The sequence below is a fragment of the Leuciscus leuciscus genome (genome assembly GCF_965113295.1).
Source record: "Leuciscus leuciscus genome assembly, chromosome: 16".
Lineage (NCBI taxonomy): Eukaryota > Metazoa > Chordata > Actinopteri > Cypriniformes > Leuciscidae > Leuciscus > Leuciscus leuciscus.
This window is the reverse complement of record NC_138740.1, coordinates 14,548,143-14,572,446: the sequence shown is the minus strand read 5'-3', so window position 1 is coordinate 14,572,446 and position 24,304 is coordinate 14,548,143. Positions and strand designations below refer to the sequence as shown.

Below are 24,304 nucleotides of genomic sequence, written 5' to 3'. Positions count from 1 at the left end.
TGTTCAACAGAACAAAGAAGTTCATACAGGATTTAGAACAACTTGAGTGAGTAAATGATGACAGAATTTTCATTTTCGGGTGAACTATCCCTTTAAGTCGACTGACACCACAGAACCTGACCAACCTCAGCTGTGTTTGATTATGTTCCAGTTACTGGAAAGGGGCAAACAAGGGGTTTGGCAATGATAATGAACAACAGACTGAACTTCAAAGACAGAGGAACGGAGAGTACAGCCATTTTGGTCAATTAGAGAGGTCTAAAAGAGGCTACTTTGGATAAACCAGATGTCTAATGTGTTTATGGAAATTCATGCTTAAATATGTTTTGTTTACACATCAACATCAAAATGTGACACACACACGCATTTATATATGTTTATGGACATTTTATAATAAACTGTGGCCTGCTATTGCATTATTAAATATATTTTATAATTCAGATGTAGACCTAGGCTATATTTAAATATACCCTATAAATATTCACTGAAGAAACTTGCCATATTAAATAAGTATTGCATCACTTGTTTTAAATATAATGCAATAAGTCATTTAAAATAAGTTAAGTCAGACTATTATTAATTTTTATTTGACAGATTCTATAGCCTACATGAAATTCCATCGTGTAAACATCATAATTAAAAAGGCATAAAAGAAATGATCATAAATAACGTCTCACAGATGTTTCATTACAAGCCAGTCAACAAGATAACATTTAAAAGTACGAAAAAGGTGTAACCTATCGTTATTTCTGCTACGCTCTACTCTGATCCTCCAGTTTGACCAATCAGCTCTTGCGCCTCTGGTTGCGTCGGCATGACGTATTTATGAAAAATGGCGGCTACGCGCAGCAGTGAGTTTGGTGACTTGGTTCAAATTAAAAAGCAACTTATTTCTATTATAGCGCAGTGCAAAGAAAGAGGACTCGTCCACAGCGTGAAATGGTAAAAGCAGTTATATTTATAATTCAACACATATCAAGAATGCAGCCAGTTTGTTATTTAATTGCACTCTTAATGTCTTAATGGGTGACAGTTAGCATGACAGCTAGCTGCTAACACAATGAAATAAACAGAAATTGTGGCTGTATCTCAAAACCTAGTCATCTGCATACATACACATGTTTCTGCACGTGATTTAGTTACGTCTGTAACATGTTGGGGCTTTCACACACTTAACACCTAGAATGGCAATGCCATGTTGTTTGACGTACCGTTATAACACAGTGATACCTTTACAACTAACGTTATATTCTTTGAAAGACATTGGTGTACCATGTAAAGAATAAATATGACAATCATTCTGCACCATAGTAAATATTTACCATAGTATTGGTGGTCCAGGACAAGAAGATAACTAAATGTACTGATCATATTAATCTTTGTTCTGCTTCGTTCAGCACTGTGCTGTATGTTGTGTTTTATAGTGTATTGTGCCGTTTGAAATATTGTGTGTTGTTATTTAATAATGTCTTAATAATTTACAGTGTGTATTGCTAAATGTCTACTGAATGCATGTTAAATGTAGTTTCCACATATAGAATCAGAACTAAATGAGACTGTTTGCTAAGTATAGGCTACTTACTCAAGGAACATTAGGAATATATACACACACACACACACACACACACACACATATATACAGTAGGTGGACATGGTATAAATAAATATGAGATATAATTAGAGAGTGCGGTTTTTCATCTTTACTTCATATACAGTAGTCAACATTTCAAGTGGATCAAAAAAGTTCATCAAAGTTGTCCTAAGACAAGAACGGGTATTGTTCAAAATTCATGTATAACTTTGATGAAAGGTTTATGATCCACTTCAAATGTTGACTACTGTATATATTAGATTGTATGTATTGCTCTGCAGTGTTTAAAACATTTACAATATACCTGTAATTTCTGTTTCAGGGCATCTGAACTGGCATTTTCTTTGGAGACCCTTCCTCTGAATGAGATCCCTCCACCACCGGAGCTAACTGAGGTCAGTCTGAACTTCTGTCTTGCTCCCGGTATAAGACAGTGTAGAGCTGGCTATAATATATTTTTAGATGTTAATAATAACAGGTGTAGATAATCTCTTTTGCCTGAAGATATGCAGGTGTAAACGTTGACCGTCTTGCCCTTTCTTCCAGGAGGACGCCCAAGATTTGGATGCTCTTTGTCTGGCCAAATCATATTTTGACTTGAAGGAATATGATCGAGCTGCATATTTTCTCCGTGGCTGCCGAAGTCAGAAAGCATATTTCCTTTATATGTATTCACGCTACCTAGTAAGATGTTTCACCATTGTTTTTGTACATGTTTTCTATCCCTTCTGTTTGGAGATGAAATGTGGAAGAACCTATATTCTTTTTCATTCACTCAGTCGGGGGAAAAGAAGAAAGATGACGAGACAGTTGATAGCCTTGGTAAGACAAAAACATTTTTTTTTTTTTTTACTTTATTTTTCACAAATGTTATTTTACAAAAATAACAAAACAGCAGACCACAAAACAAAAACAGAAACACAGAGCATCTAGTTTGCACACACACAATACCATTAGACTATTACACTTAATATTTCAGCATAATAAAATAGAGTAATACTTGTCAATACCTTAAAGGGATAGTTCACTTTGAATTAAATTTTGGTATGTTTTAGCTTACCTCAAGGGCATCCAAGATGTAGGTGTCTTTTTTTCCGCAGTAGTTTCAATTTTGATATTTTTAGGTCAAACCGCTCTTGTCTGTCAGTCATATAATGCAGGTCTATGGTCATTATCTCAAAGAGCATGCACAGAGTCCAAATTAAAACAATTCCCCATCGTCCAAATTAAACAATTCCCCATCGTAAGTAGACATTGATGGCCTAAGACACGAAACGAGCGGTTTGTGTGAGAAAACGAACAGTATTTATATCGTTTTTACCTCTTATACACAGCCATGTCGAAGTGATCTGATCTGACGTGTGCGCAGACTGGTGCATAGATATATACACACTAGATGTCGCCTTGTCTACGGCAGTTCATTGGAACGAATGTCTTTAAGGCGACATCTAGTGTATATATCTATGCACCAGTCTGCGCACACGTCAGATCAGATCACTTCGACATGGCTGTGTATAAGAGGTAAAAACGATATAAATACTGTTCGTTTTCTCACACAAACCGCTCGTTTTGTGTCTTAGGCCATCAATGTGTACTTACGATGGGGAATTGTTTAATTTGGACGATGGGGAATTGTTTTAATTTGGACTCTGTGCTTGTGTTTTGAGATAATGACCATCGACCTGCATTATATGACTGACAGACAAGAACGGTTTGACCTAAAAATATCAAAATTGAAACTACTGCGGAAAAAAAGACACCTACATCTTGGATGCCCTTGAGGTAAGCTAAAACATACCAAAAATTAATTTCAAAGTGAACTATCCCTTTAAGGCAGAGTTCTGTTCAGAGTTCTCCCATTTTTTCCAATAATGTTTACATTTGTCCGAGGCCAACCTTATTGAGAATGTGAGTCTTTCCATTTCGCGAATGTCTGTGATGATCTGGAACCAGTCTGTTTTGGAGGGAACATCTTCACACAGCCATTTGCGTGTTATGGCTTTCTTTGCACCAGCTAATAGTATTGACAGAAGATACTTCTCTGATTTTGTTAACTCTTGAGGTAGATTACCTAAATAGACTATTGTGAAATTGCATAGCAAGTCCAGTCCTGTTATGCTTTTTATTTCTTTTACCACCATTGACCAGTAGGGTGTAATTTTGGTACAGCTCCAAAAAACGTGAAAATGGTTTGCTTTGATGTCACCGCAGTTTCTCCAACACACAGCTTTGTCTGGATCTTTACATTGTTTACTCTTAACATATGGTGAAATGAAGAAATGTACAATGTTTTTCCATGTAAACTCCCTCCAAGTACCAGAAGATGAGGTATTCATGGCAGTCTTACATATGTTCAACCAATCATCTTCAGAAATTAATATATCTGCTTCTTTTTCCCATGTTTTTCTAATATATGTGGTTGAGAGGTTTCTTGTAGCTTGTAAACATGTATATACCTTTGATATTTGTTTCTTAGGAGCATTACCTTTGCAAGATTCTAACAGAAGTTTAACCAGTCCAACTTCTTCTTCCATAAAATGTATATTCTTGTCATAATAGTGCCTCAGCTGAAGATATCGGAACAAATCATGTTTTTGTAAATTATATGTCTCTGAAAGTTGTGAGTAACTTTTAAGAACCTTCTTATCTGAAAGAGCCCAATATCCCATGATGCCTTTTTGAGACCAATGCACAAAACCACAATCTGTCTTTGAAGGTAAAAACTCAGAATCATAGGCTGGCCATCTTAAAAATCTGGCACTCCTCTCAGTATTGCTGTTTTTTAGTATTTTAAACCAAATTTCTATTGGTACTGTTATCCAGGAAGGTAGCAATTGTGAATTTAAATGTTTATTGAGAAGAGGTTTATCACCGAGCATGGACTGTAGGGGGGTGTCAAAATATGACTGATCTATTTCCTTCCATTTAGCCTCGCATGTTGGGTCACTCCAGCCTATCAGTACTCGCAGCTGTGCTGCTTTGTAGTAATCTTCCAAACATGGCAAAGCCAATCCGCCTTTCTCCTTTTGCAACTGCAATGTTTGGAACTTTATTCTTGGTTTTTGTTTTGCCCAAATAAAATGTGACATCATTCTATTCCAATCATAAAATTGTTTGGGTGGTATCCGAATTGGCAGTGCCAGGAACAAATAGAGAAACCTTGGTAACACATTCATTTTGATAATATCAATCCTATTATACATATTCATTGGCAGCAGAGACCACCGCTGTATATCAACTTTAATATTTGAGGTCAATATAGCATAATTTTCCTCAAACAATCTAGAAAGATCTTTTGGAATTTGGATTCCTAAATATTTTATTTTGTAATTTTTCCAGTTGAATTTTGACCATTTTTTAATATCTATGGATGGGTGATAGTTAAATGAGATAATCTGAGTTTTCTGCAAATTTAATTTGTATCCTGAATAGGTACCAAATTCTTTAAGTAAGGACAAGAGGTTGGGTAAACTCACTTTAGGGTTAGATAATGTTAAGAGGACATCATCAGCATACAAGCATGCTTTATGTTCTGAGTCTCCTATGATAATACCTGAGATGTTTTTATGTTCTCTGATTGCTTGAGCAAGAGGTTCAATAAAGAGAGCAAAAAACGTCGAACTAAGGGGGCAGCCCTGTCGACAGCCTCTTTCTAAATTCACAGTGTCGGAAAGGTCCCCATTTATTTTAATTCTGGCAGATGGCGAGTCATACAAAGATCTTATACATCCAATAATATTACTATTAAATCCAAATCTGTTTAAAACTAGGTATAAATATTCCCAACCAACAGAATCAAATGCTTTTTCAGCATCGAGACTAACGGCTATTGATTCTTTATTTTTCATTTTATCAAAAAGATGGAGGGCCCTCCTTACATTATCATGAGTTTGTCGGTTTCGGACAAATCCAGATTGATCTGTGTCTGTTAGTTCAGGGACAATTGATTCAAGCCTCTTGGCTAATATTGTTGCAAATATACGGTAATCAATGTTTAAAACCGATATTGGCCTATACGAACCACATTCAATTTTGTCTTTGCCTGGTTTGTGGATAACTGAAATCACCGCCCGTTTCCAGGATGGTGGTATTTCTCCTCCTGTTAAGACGTGGTTAAAACAATTTTTAAGTTGGGGAATAATTAATTGTCGGAAATGTTTGTACCACTCTGCGGGGTAACCATCCTCACCTGCCATTTTATTTACTTTCAATTTAGAAATTGTTCTACTAATTTCCTCCTCTGTTATTAATTGATTTAACCTTTCGTTCTGTTCTGTTCCTATTGATGGTAGGTCAAGCGAGGACAGAAAATGGTTTGTAGCTTCTTGATCCATTGGGTGTGGTTGGGTATATAGTTGCGTATAGAAAGCTGCAAAAGAATTTTGTATGTCTTAAGACAAAAACATTTTAAACCGTGTCTCCAGCACAGACGGTCTCCTCTGCTCCCATCATACACATGTATTTGGTTTCAGGTCCATTGGAAAAGGGTCAGGTCCGAAATGAAGCCCTGCGAGAACTTCGGGTGGAATTGAGCAAAAAACATAGTGCCGGAGAGCTGGATGGATTTGCTCTCTATCTGTATGTATCAAACAGTGTTTGGGTAACACATTACAAGTAATCAGATTACTTTTTCAAATAACTAGTAAAGTAACGCATTACTTTTGAACTTATAACAAAATATCTGAGTTACTTTTTCAAATAAGTAACGCAAGTTACTTGGTTTTCCCATTTCTGACAGCCCTCCTGTCCCCATGTTGAGAGAAATCGTGATTAAGGTGTTGTGTGCGCTGTGAACATGATGCTTATTGCAGTTTCGCTTTTCACATATTCAGTATTTCTCCAAATGAATAAAAACAGTGAAATGCGAACTTTTTAAGTTAAATAGCACAAATATACAAAATGTATTTAATCTCACTTTATTAAGCAACGCTTTTGCTGCTGACCGTCGATAATTCAACCATAAGCAAAAATGTGAATCACATTTGTGTTAATTTTTTATTTTTTTTATTGCTGAAGTAAGAGTGTTGAACTTTCTTCTCATGCGTCCTATTCTTCTGCGATCCAGATCGGCAGCACATCTGAAAAATTAGTTTGAGTTGCGCCCTCTACTGTACATGCGTGAATTTGCATTTCTTTCAGCCTGAGGCTTATTTATTTCACTTTTGGTGTGAAAGTGCCTTTACATATGACAAAAATAGAAGTTTTTTGGGGGGTTATTAAAAAAAAGCAAACAAGCAAGACCAGCTCAGCTGTGAAAAAGTAACGTAAAAGTAATGTAACACATTAAAAGTATCTAACGCAATTTTAAAGTAACTTTCCCCAACACTAGTGAGTTTTTGTTTGCACATAATAGGAAAATACTAAAATAAACTATAGTTTAGTGATCTTCTAGGACTGCTTGTTAACTTTTTTTGTTAATATAATCTTGTTTTCCACCAGTTATGGGGTGGTTCTTCGGAAACTGGATTTGCTGAAGGAGGCAGTAGAGATCTTTGTCGCTGCGACACACGCTCTCCCTCTGCACTGGGGATCATGGCTGGAGCTCTGCAATCTCATCACCAACATTGAAATGGTCCATCTTTTTCCCAACCAGCTGTGCTCTGCCGTGCTTTACAGTTCAGTGGCCGGTACACTGAAGTAGACACACAAACATACTGAAATAGCTTCTCTGTTTTGTCTTTCTCAGCTGAAGTCCCTGTCTCTGCCTGACTGCTGGGTGAGGGATTTCTTCATGGCGCACATGTACACTGAACTGCAGATGATCAAAGAAGCGCTACAGAAATATCAGAGCCTTATGGAAGCAGGGTTTGCCAAGAGCACCTACATCATCTCCCAGATCGCCGTGGCTTACCATAACATACGAGGTGACCGCTAGTTGCAGCAAACAGCAAATTATATATCCCTAAATCAGGAAATTCTTCTATGCTTTTACTCATTGGTCAAGCATATTGCTACCTTTTTACTTTTTTTTTTTCAGGTTTTAAAATCATAATATTAAAATGTATTACAATATAGTATTAACAATGTAGTGTAAATGTTGCTATATGGTTTTATATTGTAATAAATCATATAATTAAAGGTAACTTTTGACGCTCTCGCAGTTAATGAACAAAATTGCATGCATCTTGCAGATAAACATTGTAGCCAGAGCTACTATATATATATATCGATAAAAAAAAAAAAATCAATATATTATTCTTTTTCAATAATCAATCAACATAATCAGTTTAAAATGTATATATATATCAAAATAAAATATAGTCCTACAAAGCTATTATTACCAGAGCATGTGATCAGAGCAGGTCATTTTATCACTGTTGCCCAGCATGACTATACCAGCTCAGTAGGGCTACTGCAAACAGAAGTCTACTACTGAAAAATTTCACGTTATTTGAGCGGACTTTGCTTTTCCAGTGCGTGATCGGTACATGATTGGAGCGTTTGGGCCGTTAACAACAGAGCAGAACATGCAGCGCAAACACAGAGCAGAACATTGAGCAGAGAGTGCGCCGACACACACACACACGGAACGGAAAGCGCGGCGCGAAAAAGACCCGCTCATGAAAGCTGCGCGAGAATGAAACCTGATCGCTGAACACGGAGGGGCGGGACGGCATATTTTCGGCCTTTTTAATAGCAGCCGCAACAGGAAATCAATCAGGAAAAAAAAAGTGCTCCGTCAATTGCGTTATTATTTTTTTTTACGCGTTAAGCATCTCAAATTAATCGCAAAGATTAACGTGTTAATTCCCCCAGCCCTAATATATATATATATATTATAGGTGTACTGTAGTGATTCAGGATAAGACAAACACAGTTTGGAAGATGGAAAATTAAAACAGGATTAATTTAACAAAATTAAATTAAAAACAGGATGAGGAAAAGGGTATTATCATAACATGTGTTTCAAAATGATGACGCTTTGCAATAAAGTTCCATTTGTTGTTGACAATAATTAACTACACTTGAACTAGCAATGAAAAAAACATTTATCAACCTTAGTTATCCATGTTAATTTCAACATTTAATAATACATTGTTAGAATTAAAAGTAAAAGTAAAACGAACAGTTGAATTTGTATTAACTAATGTTAACAAAGATGAATAAATACTGTAACAAATGTGTTTCTCATTGATAGTAAATGTTATTTAATGCATTAACTAACGGAAGCTTCTTGTAAAGTGTTTCCAAATTTTTCTTCCCCAGATATTGATCAAGCCTTATATCTTTTTAATGAACTCCGGGAACAGGATCCTTTTCGCATCGAAAACATGGACACGTTCTCCAACCTGCTTTATGTCCGGGTAAGAAACTGTTGATCAGGGGTTTAAGTCGGCCTGAAATGAATCAACTATTAATACATCTATTTTCTAAATGTATATTATAGGTCTTATTGTGAATAATTCATCCAAGTCCATTTATCCAATTTTTTGGTCAAAAACAGACTTCTATGTTGAAGTATGCAGGGCTTCTCCAATTATTTATTCAGCTAAAATGCGCTCCTTTCTTATGATTGACAGAAAGGAAAATGTTTGAAATTTGACAATTATTAGCTTTGGTTATGTAATGCATAATTCAAAAGACATTAATTCTCATATTTCTTTGAAAATACATCAGAATAAGGGAGAAAACAGTTTTCCATTTCATGCGGACTTTAACACTGAAATGTCAACATAAAGTGATTTTCTATCATTTCTAATCAGGCGAAGGATAGAGTGCCCATACAAAGTTGTCTCAGCCAATGGAATTGCTTTTGGGTCCAAGGGGGATTGGACAGTGCTGGGGGATCTTGCAGGATATGGTTTCTTGGGTCAGATTACAATGTTCCAGTGAAATATTAATGACAGATTATCTGCTGATATTGTATTAAACTGGAATATATAGGATCATACGAAAATGCAAGTAGAAATGAATTTCGGTTTTAGTAGATAATTTTGTGTTAAGATCCTCTGTTTGTTTGTCTTATTTTTCAGAGCATGAAGCCGGAGCTCAGTTATCTGGCCCATAATCTGGTGGAGATAGATAAGTACAGAGTGGAGACATGCTGCGTCATAGGTGAGGATGAGAACAAATTTAGTCAGATATATATATATATATATATATATATATAAATGAATTATTGTTAGTCACTGTACATGTCGGTCAGACAAACTCTTACTGTTAAGTGCGTGATTCTTAGGGGATGTAAAGTGGACACGATGTCGTGTCGATGGTCATAAGTCTGGTTAAGTGACACACTATGCTCAGTATCGGTGATCTGGACAGTTGGTTGATAAGAGGATGCTATTGTATTGAATTTTTACAAGGAAGCGTGTGTGCATAAAACAGTGCCTTCCAGTTTAGCAAGTTTTGGATTTCTTCAACGAGGATGCAAGAAAAACAAGACAAAATAGCCTGAGGAAGAAATAGTCTATAATAATATGTCCTTGAAATTGAACATCAGCCATTAGGTCGCTACTGAAAACTGTTTGTTTTGTTGTCCGCTCACAGGTAACTATTACAGTCTGCGGTCTCAGCATGAGAAAGCCGCCCTGTATTTTCAGCGTGCTCTGAAGCTGAATCCGCGCTGTTTGGGGGCCTGGACCCTCATGGGTCATGAGTACATGGAGATGAAAAACACATCAGCTGCCATTCAGGCCTACAGGTACCAGGGATGGGATTTTTCCGTATTTAGATGTATTTCCGTATTTTCAGACCTGAAAAATATGACCCGTATTGCACACAACCGAGGGTAAAAAAAATGGTTGGGGGGAGGGGAGGTGTTTGGTGTTACTGTATGATAGTTAATGAAAAAGAGGAATCAATTCAGTGTTTGAGTGCTGACTAAAATGCGCTCTCTCTCTCTCTCTCTCTCTATATGTGTGCGCGCTCGTCCCGATTTCCGCCTCTTTTGCGTTTAAAATAGTTTGAACACGTCCAAATGATAAACTTTCACTCTATGATGGTTGCATTTTGTAGTTAATCCGCGAATCACATGCGTGCCGAACCGTGTGGCAGCTGGTCCGGATGGATCACAGATTAATGTAGCATATGGGCATTTCATCTCCGTAAAAATCAATTGGGTCGGTTCATGTTCACACCTTAAACGAACCGTACCAGAGTTTGTTTGGAAGCGGACCGAGACCACCTCTTCATCTGGGTCTCGGTTGTTTGGTCCGCACCCGAGTGCGATTGCTGTATTCACACCTGCCACAAAGATCCGCACCGAGGGGGGAAACGAACTTGAGTCAGGTGTGAATACACCTTTAGTAAAATCTGTTGACTTCAGCAATCTTTGTTGCATTATATGCCAACGGTGACAGTTCAAAAATGGGAAAAAGCACTTCTTTTGCATGCCTGTAACTCAAGAATCATTAAAGAGACCTTAATATCCTTTTAGATTCTGGTTCTTAACAAACATTTCTTTTGGTATCTTAATTTCTTAATTTAAAACACCCTATATGGTTCAATCCCAGAGATATTGAGATCTTAATGTTGCTCCATGAGTAAATTGGTCAATTGTACACATTTTCAGGTGTCAAAAACCAAATGTGGGTCACTTTACATCTTTTAAAAAAAATTTTTTTAAAGAGGGAATATCTGAACAACAAATAATGTTGAAACTAGAAATGTATCTAGTTTTTTTTTCTCTCTCAACACAATTGCATAGAATATACCTGTCTGAGTGCCATAAATATTATTTTTCCAAAGTTTGCATGCCTGTAACTCTAAAAGTATTCAAGATATCTTAATATCCTTCTAGATTCTAATTCTTATTAAACTTTTCTTTTGAAATCTTCATTTTTAAGGCCCAATATGGTTCAATCACATAGATATGGGGATCCCAATGTGACTCCATGTTCAAATTGTTAAATTTGGCTAATTTCCATTGGTCAAAAACCAACCATTTCAACTTTTCAAATAACTGATAGTGTTTAAAGAGGAATGTCTGAAGAACAAATAATACTGAAACTATAAATGTATCTTTGATGAAGCAGAAAAAAGGGGTTACAAATTATATCTCTTGTTTGTTTTATCTTTAATCAAATCTAATTAATCATATCTTTAATAAATAGCTGGTTGTGTTTATCATTATTATCATTTGAAATGTATGTTCAATGATTAATCTTGATGTCTCTATGTAGTTAACCTTATGTTCTTTCTGTAAGACATGAGCAGAAATCTAAAGTTTCCACTAGACTGACCACAATGGAACAAATGTTTTTGTTAAAGTGCTAAAGATGTTATCTTAAATATGTCAGCAGAAAAGACATCTAGCATTTAGGGGAAAGGGTGCAAGAGACGCTTCTTTTAAATACTAATGTGTATGTATGTGTCTCATATGGTCAAGAACAAAATGAGAAACTGTACACTCACCCCAGGGGTGCGAAACCACAGAAGCCAGATGTCTAACCTTGTGGCTGTTTCTGGTGGGGCCGGCTTGTTTCAATATACAATGAAAAGAGGAACTTGGCTTCGCTCATCTAAGTTAACTGTAGAAAAGGAAGACACATTTTCTGTGTAGGTTAGTCTTACTTTGGACTCAGACCTTTGCTTTTTTGCGATGTGTCTTATAGAAAGAGAGCTCTCGATCACAATATTTTGTGACTTAGATTTTATTTAGAAGTGATTTAACTGTTCATGTTATGTTTCTTCATTAAACTTTAACTCCTGATTATGAAAGAAATATTATTTCTCTTACTGCAACTATGTCTGCTGACTACTGGATCTCCAATTATAATTTATATAGCAAAGTGTATTTGCCGTCATTGCTGCTTGAGTCTTAGGAACATGGAGACTACATCCCAAATAACGGTCACTTTGACGAAGCAATGATTCCCGACTGGAGCGCACACTCACTAACCACGGCAATCACTCCCTTTATGGGACAATTGTCCACCAATACGTGATTGTCGTACGGCCCAGCTCTTTCTTTGTCTCGAGCCAAAATATGAAAGAGTTGGGTCTGCAAGATGTAGGCTAGCTCACAGACTCAAACTATCCGTAACATCCAGAAGACTCACCTCTCTGTTTATGCCTTGCGAAGCATCACCAATTCACCAACTCGTGCTCATGCTAGGAGATCCAGTCAGATGATAAAATCAATTTTATCAGACGATCAAATAATAAATGAGAAATAAAATCTGTTTGGATCTCCTCACATCAATCTTGTTTCCCTCTATCAAAACAATTGAATACAACACCTCTCGCTGAGTGCCAAAAAATATATTTTTCTGAAGTTTGTGTCTTTAACTCAAGAAGTGTTAAAGATATCTTAATGTCATTTTAGATTCTTGTTCTTATGAAACTTTTCTTTTGGAATCTTAATTTGTAAGGCCATAGATGGTTCAATCCTGGAGATATTGGGATGTCAATGGGGTAACGTAGTTACGGTACTGCGTATTTTAACTCTTGCTAGCTTCGGAAGCTGTTAAAATGAACAAAATCCTTTCTTTTAAATACCATTGAAACTGATTCAAATATAGATTCATATAAATACACTTTTGAGGGCAAGTTATGTGCCTCAACGTGACCATTTCAGGGGATTTTTGGCACTCAGAGAGGTATGTTGTATGCAATTGTTTTGATAGAAGGAAACAACATATTTTTCTAGTTTCAACTTTATTTATTCTTCAGACATTCCCCTTTAAATGCAACAAGTATCAGCGGTGTGCAAAGTGAACCACATTTGGGTTTTGACCAATTAATGCGACAAACTGAACATGGACTCGCATTGAGATTCCCGTATCTATGGGATTGAACCATATAGAGCCTTTCAAAAGAAAAGTTTAAGAACTAGAATCTAAAATCATATTGAGATATCTTTAATACTTATTAGCACATAATCTTTGGAAAAATAATATTTATGGCAATCAGACAGGTATGATCTATGCAGTTGTGTTGATAGAAAAAAAATTAGATGCATATATAGTTTCAACATTATTTGTTGTTCAGATATTCTGCTTTAAAAGAAAATAATATAAACTGTATGTAAAGTGTTTTGGCAATTTCCTTAATACAATATTAATTAACAGCATCAACAGGTAAAGAAAACTTTTACAGGCAAATTGTTTTATAAGAGAAAAAGTGTATTCTCTTAGAGAGGTCTGGTCAGGTCACCACAGCTACCTAGCGACCGGAAGACAGAACCTAAAGACCCAAAGAAACATAGGCTTTTATTATGTCTCCATAAAGTTTACTCCTCCTTCCCAGTTTCTGTAACTTTCCATACTGATAACCCCAGATTTAGCCAGTTTGGGTTGGCTTCCCAATGAGTTGATGAGACCAACAGTGGTATCAGACAAACGAAATACAGAAGAACTGAATTTTCCCACAACAAAAGTGACCCACATTTGGTTTTTGACCAATTGGAAATTGACCAATTTACTCATGGAGCCACATTAAGATCTCAATATCTCTGGCATTGTACCTTATGGGGCCTTTAAAACGAAGATACCAAAATAAATGTTTGTTAAAAACCAAAATATAAAAGGGTATTAAAGCTGCCGTCGGCAAGTCTGGCAGATTGGGTCGATTAGCCAAAATTTTGAATGTTTACAACTCTCATGCCCCTCCCCACTACCAGCGAGCACCCTCCCATCGAGGTCGTGCTCGTCAGTGCGTCACTGTGCGTGTGTACCTGATTTTCTGTGAACGCGTCCGTCTCTTCAGCATCTATCAACACCATGGACTCGGAGGTAGGCTGCCCTGGCTAATCTATCCATAGATAGCAATAACCGGAGGAATTGGAAGCTTGTTAGTAGATTTTCTCTCCGCCATCACGCTTCATGCAATCTCCAGGCGAACTTCAGGCGTGGCGTGTGCATGTGATATTAACGTGCGCGAGTGAGGGGGATCTGTGGCGTGTGCACGACCTGTGATTGACAGTCAGATCTCACACCCCCCTGCGCTGATTGGACCTGATGAAGCGGGAGCGCTGGATTTTTGCAAAACAAATAACACGCTCCAGGTGGAGTTAGAAGCTCGGGTTTTTTTCTAAAACCACCTTATTTATGTTGTTCTGTCGGATTATAGTGTCGATTACACTGAATATGATCAAAAAAATGTTGCCGACGGCAGCTTTAAGGTATCTTTGATAATATACTTGAGTTACAGGCATGCAAACTTGGGGCAAAATACACAAGAACTGCTTTTTCCCAATTTTGAACTGTCACTGTTAGCATACAATGCTACAAAGATTGCTAAAGTCAACAGATTTTACTAATAGACCTACCAATCTCTGTGTAAAAAATAAATAATGATGCTGCTGCCTTTTTAATGTCATTTTTACCCCCTGTAATTTGGCTCCAAATTTTAGGTGAAAATTGTAATTTTGACCCCCCTCTACAAAATAGTGGATTACAGCCATTACATTTAATATTTTGGCTTTCATCACTATTTATCTTTTTCTTTCTTCAGAAAAAAATATGAACAAAATCAAAGATTTGAGCCGGGGGAAGTTTCCGCAATTTTGACACGAAATGACCCTATTGTAATTTTACTGTTGTTCTGTAAAATAATATAACAATAATAATTCTGATAATACTTTTATTATAACATATCTTGTATTATAATATAATATATTATTATTATTAAATACAGTATAATCATATGTATTAAAGTAATCGTAAGATATTTCTTTGTTAATTTTATTATTTATTAATGTGAATAGAAAGTACACCCTTTTGAATTCTATGGTTTTACGTATCAGGACATAGTAAAAAAATCATCTGGCATTTAACGGGTCTTAAAGGGATAGTTCACTTTGAAATTAATTTTTGGTATGTTTTAGCTTACCTCAAGGGCATCCAAGATGTAGGTGTCTTTTTTTCCGCAGTAGTTTCAATTTTTATATTTTTAGGTCAAACCGTTCTTGTCTGACAGTCATATAATGCAGGTCTATGGTCATTATCTCAAAACACAAGCACAGAGTCCAAATTAAAACAATTCCCCGTCGTCCAAATTAAACAATTCCCCGTCGTAAGTACACATTGATGGCCTAAGACACGAAACGAGCGGATTGTGTGAGAAAACGAACAGTATTTATATCGTTTTTACCACTTATACACAGCCATATCCGAGTGATCTGATCTGACGTGTGCGCAGACTGGTGCATAGATATATACACACTAGAAGTCGCCTTGTCTACGGCAGTTCATTGGAACGAATGTCTTTAAGGCGACATCTAGTGTATATATATCTATGCACCAGTCTGCGCACACGCAGTCTGTATTTTCACAGCGATTTTGCGTATTTATTAATGAACGGCTCGTTTTAAAATCTTCCCGGTCGACTGACATTTGTTTAGTCATCTGCTTTAAACATTACAATCCTCATGATAACTTTTGTTAACTTTACATTAAGTAAATCCACTTCAAAAGCTAATTACTCCTGGACAGCAATGCCATAGAAATATACAGAGTGACCGCAAAAACGGAAGTTAAAAGACAATATTCTAACGATGGCGGCGCCCTCGTTTCTCTGGTGCGTAAGGTCTATAGAGTTGATCACACTTGCTGATGATCAATTAATCAAAGACGTTTGATGATCAGCGTCGGACGGCTCATGCTACAGGCAGTTCAGATTTTATACATTTAGAGGGCAATTTGTATTTAAATGTTTTAAAAGTAAAATTCAATGACTTTAAAGAAGTCTTTAAAATAATAATGCAGACCTTAAACGATAGAAGTGACATTTTTGACTGTAACACTTACTTAGGTGTACTTAGTTTGTCATGCGTGGGTTTCTCCATTTTGGCTTAGTTTTTGTTAAATAATTTACCTTATTTTAAGACTTGCCAATGTGTGTGTGTGTGTGTGTGTCATGGTTTTCCACCAAAATATTAAGCAGCACAACTGTGTTCAACACTGATAATAAAAAGAAATGTTTCTTGAGCAGCCAATCATCATATTAGAATGATTTCTGAAGGATCATGTGACACTGAAGACTGGAGTAATGATGCTGAAAATTCAGCTTTGATCACAGGAATAAATTACATTTTAAGATCTATTCAACTAGAAAACAGTTCTTTTACATTGTAATAATATTTTACAGTAGTACTGTTTTGACTTTTTGCTGAAATTAATGTAGCCTTGTTGAGACTTCTTTCAAAAACATATATATTTTTTTAATTGTTATTATTATAATAATGAATTGTGTATATATAATTTGCATACAGAATTATTTCAATTATTATTATTTTTTTATTTGTTTGGACCAGGAAGTCATTCTGAATTGTTGCATTCATGTTAAGAAGTAAAGTAAATGCTACATTTTTAGCCTAAAACATTAATGTAATGCATTGTCTCTTCTGTCTCTTAGACATGCAATTGAAGTGAACAAAAGGGACTACCGGGCCTGGTACGGACTCGGACAGACCTACGAGATCCTCAAAATGCCTTTCTACTCGCTCTACTACTACAGGAAGGCCCATCAACTCAGGTGAGTGCATCATGTACACCCATCATTTGGTCTGTTTTATGCAATATAGACCCGTGAAAGTTCACTTAAGCTGTGTTTGTATCAGGGCCAACGACTCGCGAATGCTTGTAGCTCTTGGTGAATGTTACGAGAAACTGTCTCAGCAAGTTGAGGCCAAAAAGGTGAACGGTTATGATTATTCAGCACTGGAAATAGATCATTTTCTCTCAGAATGTGAAATTGTTTTCCAATAAGTCTTTGTTTTTGTGGGTTCAGTGTTACTGGAGGGCTTATTCGGTTGGGGATGTGGAGAGAATGGCTCTTCTAAAGCTGGCAAAGTGAGTGAGGTTTGGTTCAGGATAATGGTCATAGTGTTGTCGTTGCCCGTTTTGGTGAAACTGTATGTTTGCTTCTAGGCTTCACGAGCAACTGAATGAATCTGACGACGCTGCACAGTGCTACATCATCTACATCCAGGATATTTTCTCATGTGGTGTAAGTTACTGGAGTTTTTGCACGTCATGCGTACAGTAACATCAAGATCTGATTTGATGTTAATAGTCACATGATTAGAAGAAATATGTCTTTTCGATCTCAGGAGCAGCTGGAGCATGCTGAGGTGAGCACCGCTCTGCGTTATCTAGGCCAGTACTACTTCAAGAACAGACTGTATGATGAGGCGTCTCTCTGCGCTCAGCGCTGCTGCGACTACAATGACGTGAGTGTCTTCCGTTCATCACCCTTCATTATGGTATTATTTCAGATTCATTAAGATAATAAGTAATTTAGCCAGAAAGTAATTTAAAAAGCTTTAAGTTTGCAGGTTTTAAGGATTTGTAAGATTTAAGATTTTAAAGCCTTGCTTTTATATAGTAAGACAGACATATTGACGTTCATTGACATTCTTTCATATAGAAGTGTTACTAGCATGTTGTTAGTTGCTAACATGTTTTGACATTTCTACCGTTCTGCAATTGATTAGAATGTTTTAACACGTTGCTAGCATGTTTTCATATTTCTAGAAGTTCTTAGCATGGTTTAGCATTTTGTTAACAGTTTAGCATTTTGTTAGGCATTGATAGTACGATTTAGCAATGTTGCTAACTCATTGTTAAGCTGTTTTAAGATGTTGCCCACATGAGATTTATCACACTGGCCCTCATTTATCATTCTTGCGTAGAAACGGGCGTATATGTTGGCGTAAGATTATGCTTACACTCCTCTCACCGCCTGATTTATGAAGCTGTGCGTACCTTTGAAATCCAGGTGTACGCAATACCTGCCCTTGATAAATGCCGCGGCTGAAAACGATCGTCATTAGAATAACACGCCCCTATATATTCAAGTCTCCGCTTCCCCCACGCCCTCATTTTACGCCATGGACACACGGAAGACGGCAAAGAAGAGAAACTTGGATGAGCAAATTACCTATCACAATGCATTATTTTACAGCACGTGTTTTGAAACAATTAGCATTTAATTTCGTATCACGTCACATGTATTGGGGTGTACAATAGTGATGATGATGTGATTCATTCACATTAATAATTGCATGACAATTTGTAATATTCTTCTCCTTATTATTATTATGATTTTTATTATTAATGACGCTTATTGTTATTTAGAAGAAGAATGTCGTTATTATTATTATTTAAAAGAAGAATGTCATTTTTATTATTTTGTCAGTCTGAATAATTGTTTGGTCATTGAAAGCCTTTCATTACTGAACCCAGTCCGTGCGCACCTGCCGGGCCTAACCCTGGCCTAACCATAGTTTCAAAGAATAGTACAACGGCGAGCGCGTCGAGTATAAACGCCTCGTCCGTTTGGGGAGGTGCGCACGCAGTCAGCGGAGACTCGCGCTGCGGAGCCAGGCAAAAGTATAAACTTGAAACGTCAGGTAAAGCGCACAGGCTCGCAACTGAAGGAATACATATGCCTACAAATCAAATGCTTTGGTAAAGTCACACAAATTAAACATTGAAGTCCATGTTGCACAAAAATAAACACTGAAGTTTATAATTACTATGCTGTTGTTTTTTTACAGTGGGTCATAATATATCATATCTTTTAGTTTGTCAGTGCGTTTTGTGGTGTTAGGAATTGTTTTTCTGCGCATTTCCGCACTAACTCAAAACGTGCGTACACCACCTCCTGAGCTGGCGTAGGATTTGAGCGTGCCGTACGCCAACGTCCATATTGATAAATCTCAAAGTCACCGTGGTTTTGGGTGTACACCAGGTGTACGCACTTTTGATAAATGAGGGCCATTGTCAGCATGTTTTAACATTTTGCTAGCATGCCCTAGGCTAGATGTTAGGCTTTGCTAGTAAACCCGTAAGTCTGATCAGTTAGAAAAGGTGTAGCACACTGAAGCCTCCAACATAATTAGGAAAATGGTGGTTGACATTGTGCGCCAATTACATAATTTGGAGCCAGAGTCTGCAGTAGTGATGATCCCACCTATACTGTAGTCCTGTTCCTGCAGACTCAATCACAAGCACAGCTGGCAATCACGACTTCACACACTGTTTTATAGCATCAAATTACTAACTAAAACCAAATCACTTGCATCAGCGTGATTGAAAACTACCTAAAATGACAGAAACCATCTTTGGAATAAAATTATTTTAAGTGTAATAGTTTTGTTTTTTTAGTTAGGCTTACATCCCATCCAAAACATGTAAAGCCAGCCACCAGAGGGAGTCGATCAAGATGTTTTGGCTTCACTTTAAGACATGTGCAGCACACTTGGCTATATTCTACAGCAAGGACTACTATGACACCCCATGTTTAGTGAAAAATAGCTTAGTCAATTTCTGGTCATTTATTTCCTCTTTGTAGATGTTCAATATTGAATTTCTGGAGCTTGCTTTCTCACTTAATAAACTAGCACTACTAGTCGAACTTGTTTGCTTGCTTCTTTTCAGGCACGAGAGGAAGGCAAGGCTTTGTTAAGACAAATCTCTGCGGTGCGGGAGCAAGGAGAGCCTTCATCTACAGACCTGTCATTACCCTGCGTCTTCAACCCTCTGTCCAACAACACCACTCCAGTCAGGAGAGTATCTCCACTCGACCTGTCGTCTATTACACCCTAACTCATCCCAGTCGCCGACGGGCTGGTCTTTCCACCTAGAAACTTCATTCAATTTTGATGCTTTGATCATCTTTGTTCCCGTATGCTACATTGTAAATAACTGCCTGTACAGAAAAAGGTGGCCATTGTGTTAAATAAAAATGCTAAAACATTGAAGGTTGAATGTTTTATTACAAAACTCACCCATTTCGTTTATAGATTATATACAGTGTAGAGAAAAGACATTCAAAAGTGACAAACCATAAAACGAACATGACCAAACTCATGCAAAATGTGCAAAAGAGCAGCCAACACAATGTAGTGCTTAAATCTGTGCATTTGGCCACTTACAAACATAAGGGGAAAAACGTGTATGCTTATTTGGTGACAATAACACTGAAACTTGCCAAATATGAAGCAGCAACCATGAAATATTTTAAAATGAACTGCAAAGCATGGCATGGACTGGAGTAATGCTCAGATTTATTATACATTTGGGAAACACTGAATGCAGGTTAATATTTGGAAGCACTACTTTTATCTTTGTATCTTGTATTTGGTTTGCATAATACATACATGTACATGTGTTAAAAAAAAAAAAAACCTGTAAATGACAGTAGTCAGTGACTGTTTTTCTACTATTTACATTGGAAACCCTTGAGCACAAATTAAACACCTGAAAACCAATACAATGTTTTCAGAAAAAAAGGAAAGAAAACAATCATTGTCATATAATGCAAAAATAAGGCCCATTTATGTCAACAAGGCCACCTGATTATATTTAAAAGACTTAAAAACAAACTTAAAGACTGAAAAGCAAGCTGCTTTAAAAATGTCGCAGTGTCCAGCTCTTAATACTTGACTCTGAGCTGGATGGGAGTGGACGGAGGAGAGGGCTGGCGTGAGCGTAACACGCGGGTGTAGGGCGTGTTGACATCGGGTCTCTGCCGGGCCTGTCGCGAGGGGGTCTTTGAGGGCGTGCGTGCGGGGAACAGTGAGCGGAAGAAGGGCCGTTTTTCAGGAGGCTGGTTTTCCACATAAGCTACCGCTACCCCGCAGCCCCTCTTCTTGCAGGATCCGGGTGCCGTGGGGGCCTGAGGCGGCTGAGCGCGCTGATACTGACCGAGCATCTCGTCTTTCTTACGCAGGTCTGCTTTGACCAGCTGAAGGCTGGTGTGCAGCTCCACCAGCAGTTGATCCTACAGACGCAGCGAACAGGGTTAGAGAGGCCAGAGGGCAAAAGGTGAGGTGGAAACTGGAATCACCTGTCGTTAATTCTTTTCAAATCACACCAATTAGATCAAATCTGGTTAAGTCAGGAGGTTTAGAACAAGAAACAGCATGTTAGGAAAGGAATTAAGCTGAAGTAGTTTTAGAGCAAGGGATGCATGTGAATCTTTTGCATCATTTTCATGTCATTGTTTGGATTTTGTTCTTAGTAAATAGGACCAGTCTAAATTAGAGTGAAAGGGGTTAAAGAGAGAATATAGGAAGAAACAAAGAGGGAAAGGGGTGTTGATGTAGTACAGACCAACTCTCCAGGAAGACGTCAACTTGTGTTGAATACTAGGGCTGGGTATTTAAAAAAAGATTCATCAATTTTAATCAATTCTCATTTTTATGAACCGATATTGATTCTTAAATATCAAGAATCAATCTTTTAGTCTATGCGGTCTTCAGTTGATGAATGAACAGAACACTGTAGCGCGCCTCCCATCCAATAAATCACAATAGGCTTTGTGCAGTTTATTTTGAAATGAAAGTTTTTTTTTTTCTTCTGTTTTTCAATATTTAATGCATGTTTGAATAAATCAGTCAAGTTTTTATAAAAGCCACCATTTAAATGGTTATATTTAAAAAGCCAAATTGGACTAGAAACATTATGCAATTATAAAGTTAGTATTATAACTTGATTATAAAGTTCCTTGTGCAATTTAAGTGTTTGTATACCAATCAGTCCATTTAAACCTTCAGTATCATAGTAATGTAGTCCCAACACAACTCCCAGTATAGTTTACAGCATTAGTTGACTTTTCTTTCCTTGTGGAAATTTGCCATGTACTGTACCTGATATCCAAATTAATCGATAATGAATTGAAATCAAATCGTGAAATTTGTGCCAATACCCAGCCCTATTGAATACCCTCATTAATAGCTAAAAACAACACTCTTTTTCCTTTTTATTACAAACTAATGTACTGAACTTCAATCACAGCTACATAATTTTGTTCAGGTGGTCTACTAGAACAGCTTTACAAGATTTAAAATGTCCTTATAATTGACATTGTTGTAACATTGTTTACATACACAAACAGCTATTACACACTAAAGGAAAGGTAAAGTCAAAAAAGCATAATATCCCCTTTAAATGTAATGTTCAAACTCTAAATGTTGGGTGACTTCATGTAAACATGAGTGTGTTGGTGTTCATTACCTGTTTGGCGAGTTTGCTGTCTGCAGAGGAGAGCGCGTGACGGAGTTTCTCTCCATCGGTGTTACGGCAGCACGCTCTTTCTCCCGACTGCAGCTTCACACCCAGCATCTGAAGCTCCATCCGCAGCTGCTTCAGGTTCTACACACACAACACACACACATTACACACGACAAATTCTGCATATAATGGGACTATCATGCAAATAGTCAACACTGGAGGAATAGACTGTGCCATCAAGTGCCTCCTGGAGGGACTTCGTCTACAACAAGAACACTTATTAGCTAGAAACATTTCCACCCAATGTATTATGAACGAACATGAAATAATAAATGTTATAGCCAAGATTAATAAATGCTTTAAAAAAGTTGTTCATTGTTAGTTCATGATACCTAATGTATTAAAGTTAACAAACTGAATCTTGTTTTTGAAATATTTTGCACTGATGAACTGGACATTTACTATAAAGTCAACAGGCCCTTTTTTCCCCTAAATTTGGTATTGTCTGTTTTAATATTTCTGAATTCTGTTTTATATATTTAATAGAAATGTATTAAAAATCATTATTAATTTGACAAGTACTTTCCTACACAGTAGTAGACTAATGTATTTCAGCAGGTTTTAGTGAAGACATTTGAGTTTCTGAGCTGTATTTGACAATAATATCAAATGAAATGCTGGTGAAGAGCAGCTCTGGAGATGAAGTTAATGTGGACTGTCCTCGGACAGTGAGACAGCAATCCCAGAAAACACCACAAGCATCACGCATCACAGTCATGTCTTAAGGGATTAAAAATTGTCCAGACGGGACAAACCACATCTTATATTTCACAAGAGAGCTGTGTATTGGTGTGAACGCAGCTTATGGGATCTCCTGCTGTCTATGATGTCATAAGTAATAATAAATGAAAACGCAGTAAAGATGAGAAAAAGAAAAATCACTCACAGCTCTTGAAAGGAAAACGTTTAGGCTAGATATACTCTCAAATACTAGAAGCACTTTGTTTATTGCGTGTAATATGTTTTTTGTTCCTCTTTGTTATTTACTTGCTTTTATGTTTTGAAGCTATATTAGATATTTAAAATTCTTAACATGCAATTGTTTTAATTACATTTTTTTATGTGTAAAAAAAAAAAAAAAAAAATTAATTACTTATTAATTAAGTCATTGTATTAATAAAACTTAAATATATAAGAAAAAAAAAAAAAAAGTAGATTAAGAATCGTTTTGGAATTGGATTGTGAGGTGCCTAAAGATTCCCATCCCTACCATACAATTATTTATTACTTGTCTTTGTTGAATACAGAAGACAAAGAGCTTAAAATAATAATAAATCGCAATTAGATTATTTTCCAAACTTGTTCAGCCCTACTTGGTATGTTTTTCGTCTTCAAACAAGACGTAGGTCTTCTGACAAAGTTTAAATCCCGTCTGGCTAGAGCGCTTCCCATAATGTTTACGCATTAGGTCAGTTGTGGCCAACACATTCGACCACATGAGCATTTACACTACGAAAGCAATCCGGTCCACTGTGTTTTCGACTCCCTCTGGAAGTGGTCAAAAGTGGACAAGCTCCAAACGTTTTAGACCCCGTTTACACCTGTATTTAGCGTCGTCCACTTGTGATCCGATCGACCAAAACGCATCTTAACACCAGGTGTAAACAGGGCCCGAGACAAGCAGAACATATTAATAGTCACAAACTAGTTAATTTCATGATTTGATTAGTTGATTATTTGCCAAATTCCTTGTCACATTATCTAAAAAGGTCCATTGTCTAGAATGTAGCAATGCACAAAACACCAC

General features: G+C 36.9%; 2 protein-coding genes across 4 annotated transcripts in view; one reads left to right on the top strand and one right to left on the bottom strand.

Moving 5' to 3' along the window:
• Positions 1-816: 816 nt before the first annotated feature.
• cdc23 (CDC23 (cell division cycle 23, yeast, homolog)) lies at positions 817-20,243 on the top strand. Of its 2 annotated transcripts, XM_082141300.1 has the most exons (17): positions 817-942; positions 1,914-1,986; positions 2,138-2,275; positions 2,371-2,413; positions 5,884-5,904; positions 6,064-6,169; positions 7,031-7,163; positions 7,278-7,455; positions 8,798-8,895; positions 9,565-9,646; positions 10,082-10,235; positions 16,892-17,011; positions 17,097-17,172; positions 17,267-17,328; positions 17,407-17,485; positions 17,589-17,708; positions 19,921-20,243. In XM_082141300.1, exons 1-17 carry the CDS (start codon positions 833-835, stop codon positions 20,086-20,088), a joined length of 1,761 nt encoding a protein of 586 aa, XP_081997426.1. In that variant the 5' UTR covers positions 817-832; the 3' UTR covers positions 20,089-20,243. The 2 variants fall into 2 exon arrangements, with proteins under 2 accessions (XP_081997426.1, XP_081997427.1); XM_082141301.1 differs by lacking the exon at positions 5,884-5,904.
• Positions 20,239-24,304, bottom strand: part of kif20a (kinesin family member 20A) — a 21,542-nt gene continuing 17,476 nt past the window's right edge. The window contains exons 18-19 of one of the 2 annotated variants that reach the window (XM_082141255.1): positions 22,501-22,638; positions 20,239-21,265 (exon numbers count right to left, since the gene is read on the bottom strand). In XM_082141255.1, the coding sequence (XP_081997381.1) occupies positions 20,918-21,265; positions 22,501-22,638 (486 nt within the window). In that variant the 3' untranslated portion in view covers positions 20,239-20,917. The other variant, XM_082141256.1, reaches the window with a different exon arrangement.

What these genes read in the sequence shown, in the direction of transcription:
- cdc23 (XM_082141300.1), top strand. Translation starts at nt 833, where the DNA reads ATGGCGGCTACGCGCAGCAGTGAGTTTGGTGACTTGGTTCAAATTAAA. An exon ending in CACCACCGGAGCTAACTGAG is followed by an intron (nt 1,987 to 2,137) that starts GTCAGTCTGAAC and finishes CCTTTCTTCCAG; the next exon opens with GAGGACGCCCAAGATTTGGA. An exon ending in GATGGATTTGCTCTCTATCT is followed by an intron (nt 6,170 to 7,030) that starts GTATGTATCAAA and finishes GTTTTCCACCAG; the next exon opens with TTATGGGGTGGTTCTTCGGA.